The sequence below is a fragment of the Salmo salar genome, unplaced genomic scaffold (assembly GCF_965601325.2).
Source record: "Salmo salar unplaced genomic scaffold, fSalSal1 ptg000257l, whole genome shotgun sequence".
NCBI lineage: Eukaryota > Metazoa > Chordata > Actinopteri > Salmoniformes > Salmonidae > Salmo > Salmo salar.
The window spans coordinates 344,898-355,000 of record NW_027675339.1 but is presented as its reverse complement, the minus strand read 5'-3'; the positions used below and the strand labels follow the sequence as shown (position 1 = coordinate 355,000).

The following is a 10,103-nucleotide window of genomic DNA, read 5'->3' as shown; positions in this document are numbered from 1 at the left end:
CTCAGGTCCAGCTCTCTCAGGTGTGAGGGGTTTGACCTCAGAGCTGAGACCAGAGAAGCACAGCCTTCCTCTGTGACTAGACAGCCTGACAGCCTGCAAAGAGTCAAATCATATTAAAACCACACTGCTATTCTTTGGTGGTGAAAATAGTGGCAGTATATTTCTTCAACATATTCAGATATATCAGTGTCCTGAAACCTTCCATATCTATTCATAAATTAATGTATCATATTATAAATTACAAATTATCAAAGTATTGCCTGCAGATAGAAACATGTATAGTACAAATATTTGAGTAGACTGACCAGACCAGTTTAAAAGCAGTATCAGTCAAAAGACAGACAGTGAGGTATCAGATTTAGATTGTATTGAGTATACAGTCCACACCATATCTATTTTGACAGTGAAGATAACATTTTAAATGTGGCTCTAAACTCCAACATTTTGGATTTCAGATCAAATGTTTCATATGAGGTGACAGTAAATAATGTCACCTTTTATTTGAGGATATTTTCATACATATCTGTTTCACCATTTAAAAAAATGAAAGCACTTTATGTATCTAGTCCCCCTATTTAAAGAAGTCATATGTTTTCTGACCAATTAACTCATAGTGTATTAAAATAGTCAAAAGTTTTGTATTTGGTCCCATATTCTTTGACTGCAATGACTACATCAAGCCTGTGACTGCCATGATTGAGAAAGATCATGAATAATAATGAGTGAGAAAGTTACAGAGGCTACAACAAAACATGCTAACCTCTCACCATTACCAATAACAGAGGCTACAACAAAACATGCTAACCTCTCACCATTACCAATTTATTTATTTCACCTTTATTTTAAAAGAAATAAAAAATAATAAACCCCAATGAGTTCTGCACAAACCGTGTCCAAATTAAGCACCTCACATTGTGGTTACTCACTACTTGGTAGATATTCCCTCAGCGAAGTATGGCAGTTCCATGCAGGTTTCCTCACAAAGTCCAAGGCAAGCACAGCTACCCATGCAGACAGTACTCCTTAGCCGTAACCGATATCCCCATGGCAACACGAACTCGTTAAGCTTCCCAAGTAATTATCTCCCGGTGTGACACGATGCTAGGCTAACCTCTAGGCTGGCTAATACCTCCACGACGAGACGGTAGCTTCAGTCTTTACAAAGTTTTAACTAAATTATAACAACTCTTTTATTAAATAAAACATGTATTTCCCTTCATGTCTTAGTAGCTATGTGTTTTGTTGTAGTTCTGTCGTCTTCTTTTATAATTTTTCTTCACCAACCGTCCTGAGGTAAAACGTCCATCCTTTCATCAACGTTTTTTTCCCTCCCGTTAACCAGGTCAACTCCCATTGGCCACAACTTAACAAGCGACCTTATTGGTCAAAACGTAAACTTCAAAGTAAAACAAACTATTCACTTATACATTAAATAAATATTTCTTCAAAAAGCATAATGCATTAACAACATTACAGTTTAGGAGCAATTCAATCATCTTTTAAATATAATACCAATTAATTATAACAAATAAACTCAATACTTGGTTCAAACAAGGGTATTACACAAACATACAGTCAATAATACAGTAGAAAAATAAGTCTATATACAATGTGAGCAAATTAAGTGAAATAAGGGAGGTAAAGGCAAAAAAAGGCCATGGTGGCAAAGTAAATAAAATATAGCAAGTAAAACACTGGAATGGTAGATATGCAGTGGAAGAAAGTGCAAAGTAGAAATAGAAATAATGGGGTGCAAAGGAGCTAAATAAATAAATTCAGTAGGGGAAGAAGTAGTTGGGCTAAGTTATAGATGGGCTATGTACAGGTGCAGTAATCTGTGAGCTGCTCTGACAGCTGGTGCTTAAAGCTAGTGAGGGAGATAAGTGTTTCCAGTTTTAGAGATTTTTGTAGTTCGTTCCAGTCATTGGCAGCAGAGAACGGGAAGAAGAGGCGGCCGAAGGAGGAATTGGCTTTGGGGGTGACCAGAGAGATATACCTGCTGGAGCGCGTGCTACAGGTGGGTGCTGCTATGGTGAACAGTGAGCTGAGATAAGGGGGGACTTTACCTAGCAGGGTCTTGTAGATGACCTGGAGCCAGTGGGTTTGGCGACGAGTATGAAGCGAGGGCCAGACAACGAGAGCGTACAGGTCGCAGTGGTGGGTAGTACAGTGGGGGGGAAAAGTATTTGATCCCCTGCTGATTTTGTATGTTTGCCCCCTTACAAAGAAAAGATCAGTCTATAATTTTAATGGTAGGTTTATTTGAACAGTGAGAGACAGAATAACGGCAAAAAAATCCAGAAAAACGCATGTCAAAAATGTTATACAATTATTTGCATTTTAATGAGGGAAATAAGTATTTGACCTCTCTGCAAAACATGACTTAGTACTTGGTGGCAAAACCCTTATTGGCAATCATAGAGGTCAGACGTTTCTTGTAGTTGGCCACCAGGTTCGCACACATCTCAGGAGGGATTTGTCCCACTCCTCTTTGCAGATCTTCTCCAAGTCATTAAGGTTTCAAGGCTGACGTTTGGCAACTTGAACCTTCATATCCCTCCACAGATTTTCTATGGGATTAAGGTCTGGAGACTGGCTTGGCCACTCCAGGACCTGTGCTTCTTCTTGAGCCACTCCTTTGTTGCCTTGGCCGTGTGTTTTGTGTCATTGTCATGCTGGAATACCCATCCACAACCCATTTTCAATGCCCTGGCTGAGGGAAGGAGGTTCTCACCCAAGATTTGACGATACATGGCCCCGTCCATCGTCCCTTTGATGCAGTGAAGTTGTCCTGTCCCCTTAGCAGAAAAACACACCCAAAGCATAATGTTTCCACCTCCATGTTTGACGGAAGAGATGGTGTTCTTGGGGTCATAGGCAGCATTCCACCTCCTCCAAACACGGTGAGTTGAGTTGATACCAAAGAGCTCCATTTTGGTCTCATCTGACCACAACACTTTCACCCAGTTGTCCTCTGAATCATTCAGATGTTCATTGGCAAACTTCAGATGGGCATGTATATGTATTCTTGAGCAGGGGGACCTTGCTGGCGCTGCAGGATTTCAGTCCTTCACGGCGTAGTGTGTTACCAATTGTTTTCTTGGTGACTACGGTCCCAGCTGCCTTGAGATCATTGACAAGATCCTCCCGTGTAGTTCTGGTCTGATTCCTCACCGTTCTCATGATCATTGCAACTCCACGAGGTGAGATCTTGCATGGAGCCCCAGGCCGAGGGATATTGACAGTTCTTTTGTGTTTCTTCGATTTGCGAATAATCGCACCAAATGTTGTCACCTTCTCACCAAGCTGCTTGGCGATGGTCGTGTAGCCCATTCCAGCCTTGTGTAGGTCTACAATCTTGTCCCTGACATCCTTGGAGAGCTCTTTGGTCTTGGCCATGGTGGAGAGTTTGGAATCTGATTGATTGATTGCTTCTGTGGACAGGTTTCTTTTTTTACAGGTAACAAGTTGTGGTTAGGAGCACTCCCTTTAAGAGTGTGCTCCTAATCTCAGCTCTTTACCTGTATAAAAGACACCTGGGAGCCAGAAATCTTTCTGATTGAGAGGGGGTCAAATACTTATTTCCCTCATTAAAATGCAAATCAATTTATAACATTTCTGACATGAGTTTTTCTGGATGTTTTTGTTGTTATTCTGTCTCTCACTGTTCAAATAAACCATTAAAATTATAGACTGATCCTTTCTTTGTCAGTGGACAAACGTACAAAATCAGCAGGGGATCAAATACTTTTTTCCCCCACTGTATATGGGGCTTTGGTGACAAAACGGATGGCACTGTGATAGACTGCATCCAATTTATTGAGTAGGGTATTGGAGGCTATTTGGTAAATGACATCGCCGAAGTCGAGGATCGTTAGGATGGTCAGTTTTATAAGGGTATGTTTGGCAGCATGAGTGAAGGACGCTATGTTGCGAAATAGGAAGCCAATTCTAGATTTAACTTTGGATTGGAGATGCTTATAGTGAGTCTGGAAGGAGAGTTTACAGTCTAACCAGACACCTAGGTATTTGTAGTTGTCCACATATTCTAAGTCAGAACCGTCCAGAGTAGTGATGCTGGACAGGCGGGCAGGTGCAGGCAGCGATCGGTTGAAGAGCATTTAGTTTTACTTGTATTTAAGAGCAGTTGGTGGCCACGGAAGGAGAGTTGTATGGCATTGAAGCTCGTCTGGAGGTTAGTTAACACAGTGTCCAAAGAAGGGCCAGAAGTATACAGAATAATACCAATAACAAAGGGGGTCTGATCTTTGTGCCTCTGTAAATTTCTCATTCATCATCATTAACGATTAATTCCTGATTATTCATAATCATGGTATCATCCACATGAATGTAGAAGTGTTCAGAAACATGTTCTATTCTTACTGACAACACAAGTGAAGTGACTCCAAAATGACAGGACATTATTCACCGTTCAGTTTCTATTAGGAAAAACATCATCCAAAACACAACCAAAACAAACTGAAAAATGAATTCAACAAGTTTGTAGAATCACAGGCTTGATGTAATCACTGCAGGCATGGAATATGGTACAACTACTAAACTTATGACTACTTTAATACAATATAAGTGCATTTGTCCAAATAATTAAGACTTTTTCAAATGGGAGAACTAAATACATAAAGTGCTTTAATTTGTAAATGGTAAAACAGATATGAATGAAATTACCCTCAAATTAAATGTGACATTCTGTACTGTCACCTAATATGAAACATTGTATCTCAAATCCAAAATGCTGGAGCATAGCACCACATTTAAAACTGTAAGCTTCACTGTCCAAACACATATGGTGTGGACTATGTGTGTCTGGTAAACACATGAGGATCTGGTGAACAGTTATCACTTGTTGACCAACTACAGGAATACTGACCTCAGAGTCTCCAGTTTACAGTGTGGATCCTCCAGTACAGCAGAGAGCAGCTTCACTCCTGAATCCTTCAGGTCATTGTTACTCAGGTCCAGCTCTCTCAGGTGTGAGGGGTTTGACCTCAGAGCTGAGACCAGAGAAGCACAGCCTTTCTCTGTGACTCCACAGCCTGACAGCCTGCAAAGAGATCATCATGACTTCACAAACACACTGTTAATTTAACACCAGCAGTGTAGAAGGACAATGGCAGATGCATTTGGTTCATATTCCCAAACAACACATAGATTCATCTTCCGTCTCCTAGAATTGTATGGTCATATTGTAATACTAGATTGAATATCTGATTCAATATGTTATGCAATATAATATTATATACATATTATAATACATATTTTCTCTAAACATAATATTTCCTCCTGATGATTACTTCTTATATGTCATTTTATTTACTCACAGAGCAGCTCTGGAGGCTTTGACAACTGGCAGCAGCCTCAGAAGACCTTCCTCTGATCTAGAGTATTTCTTCAGGTCAAACACATCCAGCTCCTTTTCTGAAGTCAGCAACACAAAGACCAGAGCTGACCACAGTGCAGGTGACAGGTTGGTTTCTGAGAGACTTCCTGAGCTCAGGTAGCTTTGGATCTCCTCCACTAGAGAATGGTCATTCAGTTCATTCAGACAGTGGAACAGATTGATGCTCCTCTCTGGAGAGGGATTCTCCCTGATCTTCTCCTTGATGTACTTGACTGTTTCTTCATGGCTCTTTGAGCTGCTTCTTCTCTTTGTCAGTAGACCTCGTAAGTGCTTCTGATTGGACTCCAGTGAGAGGCCCAGAAGGAATCGGAGGAACAGGTCCAGGTTTCCCATCTCACTTTGTAAGGCTTTATCCACAGCACTCTTGTAGAAAGTAACTTCAGGCTTCTCTTTTGTTTGCAGTTTGTCCATTAGATTCTCATTGTTGTTGATGAATGAGAGGAACACATACACAGCAGCCAGAAACTCCTGAATGCTCAGATGAACGAAGCAGTACACCTTGTCCTGGTACAGCCCACATTCCTCTTTAAAGATCTGTGTGCACAATCCTGAGTACACTGAGGCTTCATTGACATCAATGCCAGCCTCTTTCAGGTCTTCTTCATAGAAAATCAGATTGCCCTTCACTAGCTGTTGAAAAGCCAGTTTTCCCAGTGACAGAATGCTCTCGTTATTCCAGTGTGGATCTGTCTCTTCTTTCCCAAGATACTTTTCATTCTTCTGTTTGGTATGAAACACCACAAGGTGTGTGTACATCTCAGTCAGAGTCTTGGGCATCTCTTCTCTCTTATGTTTCAGCATGTGTTCGAGGACTGTTGCAGAAATCCAACAGAAGACAGGAATGTGGCACATGATGTGGAGGCTCCTTGATGTCTTTACATGTGAGATGATTGTGCTGGCCAGGTCCTCATCACTGAATCTCTTTCTGAAGTACTCCTCCTTCTGTGGGTCATTGAACCCTCGTACCTCTGTCACCTGGTCAACACACCCTGAAGGGATCTTATTGGCTGCTGCAGGTCGGGTAGTTATCCAGAGGAGAGCAGAGGGAAGCAGATTTCCCTTGATGAGATTTGTCAGCAGAACATCCACTGAGGTTGACTCTGTGACGTCACAACAGATCTTGTTCTTCTGGAAGTCTAGGGGCAGTCGGCACTCATCCAGACCATCAAAGATGAACACAACTTTGTACTTGTCGTAGTTGGAGATTCTTGATTGTTTGGTTTCCATTGAGAAGTGATAGAGAAGTTCAATCAAAGTGTTTTTGTCCCCTTTCATCAAATTCAGCTCCCGAAAAGGGAATGAAAACACAAATTGAACATCCTGATTTGCTTTTCCTTCAGCCCAGTCCAGAATGAACTTCTGCACAGAGACTGTTTTTCCAATGCCAGCGACTCCCTTTGTCAGCACAGTTCTGATAAGTTTGTCTTGTCCAGTTAAGGGTTTGAAGATGTCGTTACATTTGACTGCAGTCTCTGGTCTTGCTTGTTTCCTGGTTGTTGTCTCAATCTGTCTCAGCTCATGTTCATTATTGACCTCTCCTGTTCCACCCTCTGTGATGTAGAGCTCTGTGTAGATCTTATTGAGAAGTGTTGGGTTTCCTTGTTTAGCGATCCCCTCAAATACACATTGAAACTTCTTCTTTAGATTAGATTTGAGTTCACGTTGGCAAATCACAGCAAGCTCATCTGAATGAAGAAATAGCACAGAGGATATTAATATTACGTCTGTTTTAATGCCTACAGTATTGTAGGACTGTTATAACATTTTAAATTATAATCATTTATTCTCTTAACTGAATGTATTGTCATGACGTTGGCCTCACTCTGGGAACAGGGAGCACAGTTGACCCCCTCCGCCTTGCACCATCCCCCTACCTACCTCTCCCTACCCAGGCCCTGTCAAGGCGGTCGTAAATTCCAAAGGAAATGTCCTGCCTAACAGGCCCAGTTGAGACTGAGAGGGGTTTCATAGAGAGACAAGGAAATTCTTCCAACTCACAGAATTGGGGAACCAAACGACATTTATGTTCTGGAGAAGGTATAAAAGATCGGTGAAGAATCCAGCTACGAACTGGTCCGCTTGGTACAATTGTGTGATACTCAGAAGAGACCACAGTATTACCATAAAACTGTTTATATAATAGCCTCAGCTATGGGACTTGCATCTAAATGGTTGTATAAAATGTATTAACCTCTCTAGGCTAGGCGGGACGAATTCGTCCCACCTACGTAACAGCGACTGCTATCCTGTGGCGCGATTTTCAAAACCTTAAAAATCCTATTACTTCAATTTCTCAAACATATGACTATTTTACAGCCATTTAAAGACAAGACTCGTTAATCTAACCACACTGTCCGATTTCAAAAAGGCTTTACAACGAAAGCAAAACATTAGATTATGTCAGCAGAGTACCAAGCCAGAAATAATCAGACACCCATTTTTCAAGCCAGCATATAATGTCACCAAAACCCAGAAGACAGCTAAATGCAGCACTCACCTTTGATGATCTTCATCAGATGACAACCCTAGGACATTATGTTATACAATACATGCATGTTTTGTTCAATCAAGTTCATATTTATATCAAAAACCAGCTTTTTACATTAGCATGTGACGTTCAGAACTAGCATACTTCCGGGGAATTCGCTAATATTTTACTAAATTACTCACGATAAACGTTCACAAAAAGCATAACAATTATTTTAAGAATTATAGATACAGACCTCCTCTATGCACTCGATATGTCCGATTTTAAAATAGCTTTTTGGTGAAAGCACATTTTGCAATATTCTAAGTACATAGCCCAGGCATCACGGGCTCGCTATTTAGACACCCGGCAAGTTTGGCACTCACCATAATCATATTTACTATTATAAAAATGTCATTACCTTTTGTTGTCTTCGTCAGAATACACAGCCAGGACTGCTACTTCAATAACAAATGTTGGTTTGGTCCAAAATAATCCATCGTTATATCCGAATAGCGGCGTTTTGTTCGTGCATTCCAGACACTATCCGAAATAGTAAAGAAGTGTCACGCGCTTGGCGCAATTCGTGACAATAAAATTCTAAGTATTCCATTACCGTACTTCGAAGCATGTCAACCGCTGTTTAAAATCAATTTTTACGACACTTTTCTCGTAGAAAAGCGATAATATTCCGACAGGGAATCTCCTTTTCGGCAAACAGAGGAAAAAATCCCAAAGGCGGGGGCGGTCGGGGTCACGCGCATAAGCTAGTGTCTCTTGATGGGCCACTTGAGAAAGGCGATAATGTGTTTCAGCCTGGGGCTGGAATGACGACATTCTGTTTTTTCCCGGGCTCTGAGCGCCTATGGACGACGTGGGAAGTGTCACGTTAGAGCAGAGATCCTTAGTAAATGATAGAGATGGAAAAGAAGTTCAACAAATGGTCAGACAGGCCACTTCCTGTAAAGGAATCTCTCAGGTTTTGACCTGCCATTTGAGTTCTGTTATACTCACAGACACCATTCAAACAGTTTTAGAAAATTTAGGGTGTTTTCTATCCATATGTAATAAGTATATGCATATTCTAGTTACTGGGTAGGAGTGGTAACCAGATTAAATCGGGTATGTTTTTTATCCAGCCGTGTCAATGCTGCAAGCGTCCCACCTAGCCCATAGAGGTTAAACGATTAATCAGTTTAATCGCGTGATAATAATTACAGGGAGTTATTTGATAAACAAGTTTAATGGTGCCCAAAGACACAACAGTATAAATGTGTATATGTTTTCATAATGCATTACAGACTGGTGTGACTGATTACATTATTATTGGTATTATTGATGGTATTATTAATGTTCTCTCTCTCTCTCTCTCTCTCTCTCTCTCTCTCTCTCTCTCTCTGTCTCTCTCTCTAAATTAATCCACACAACACATCCCTTCTGCTACTTGATGAGGTCACTAGGTGTTGTGTTAAGGCTGCTACAATATCATTGAGTTACACAGCTACTTTAGCTGTACTTTAGCCACAGCTTTTAAATGTTATAAAACAGCATTCAACATGAGTAAAACAGCTCTTACTTTTCTCCAGTGTGTCAGCAAGCTCTTTCTGGTTCATTTTCCTCAGGACGTGCAGTGTGATCTTCAGAGCCCCCTCTCTGGCACTGCTCTCCTGCTTCTCATCTTCAGCATCCACCACTTCCTCATCCTGCTTCTGACTCTCAAAGCCTTGTGGGAGTTCTGGACTAAGATTCCTCTTGAACATTTTCAGCTCGTTCTTCACAAATGTAATAATTTTCTCTTCAAGCAACTGAAATAATAAAGTAAATAAGTTAAGCAAGAGAAGAAATGCTTTCTCATCAACACAATAATGAATGATTGACAGATCAACTTTACTTGAGGAAAACAAAAACAAATGTTCATAACAGGACCACATACACTGAATATAGAGTCCAGGTCTGTTTGATGACTCTGGGAAGACTGACCACTGAGAATCTCTGACTCTGATCTCTCCTGTTGGTTTCTGTGGACAAAACATGAGATTACAGTACACACACACACACACACACACACACACACACACACACACACACACACACACACACACACACACACACACACACACACACACACACACACACACACACACACACACACACACACACACACACACGGAGGGAACGTTGTGTTTGTTTCATATTGTTTTAGGACTATGAAAATGG

The 10,103-nt window shown here is 41.0% G+C and overlaps 1 protein-coding gene and 1 pseudogene across 2 annotated transcripts in view; both read right to left on the bottom strand.

Annotated features, from left to right (window-relative positions):
- The window catches only part of LOC145867280 (NLR family CARD domain-containing protein 3-like), a 109,935-nt gene that overhangs the window by 8,982 nt on the left and 90,850 nt on the right, over positions 1-10,103 (bottom strand). The window contains exons 5-9 of the mRNA XM_082971349.1: positions 9,820-9,904; positions 9,463-9,691; positions 5,340-7,104; positions 4,889-5,062; positions 1-93 (exon numbers count right to left, since the gene is read on the bottom strand). The exon at positions 1-93 is cut by the window's left edge and continues 81 nt beyond it. Of these exons, the coding sequence (XP_082827475.1) occupies positions 1-93; positions 4,889-5,062; positions 5,340-7,104; positions 9,463-9,691; positions 9,820-9,904 (2,346 nt within the window). The remainder of the gene's footprint in view (positions 94-4,888; positions 5,063-5,339; positions 7,105-9,462; positions 9,692-9,819; positions 9,905-10,103) is intronic.
- LOC123735045 (tripartite motif-containing protein 16-like) overlaps positions 1-10,103 on the bottom strand; it is a 55,530-nt pseudogene that overhangs the window by 31,427 nt on the left and 14,000 nt on the right. The gene's annotated exons all lie outside the window — the stretch shown is intronic.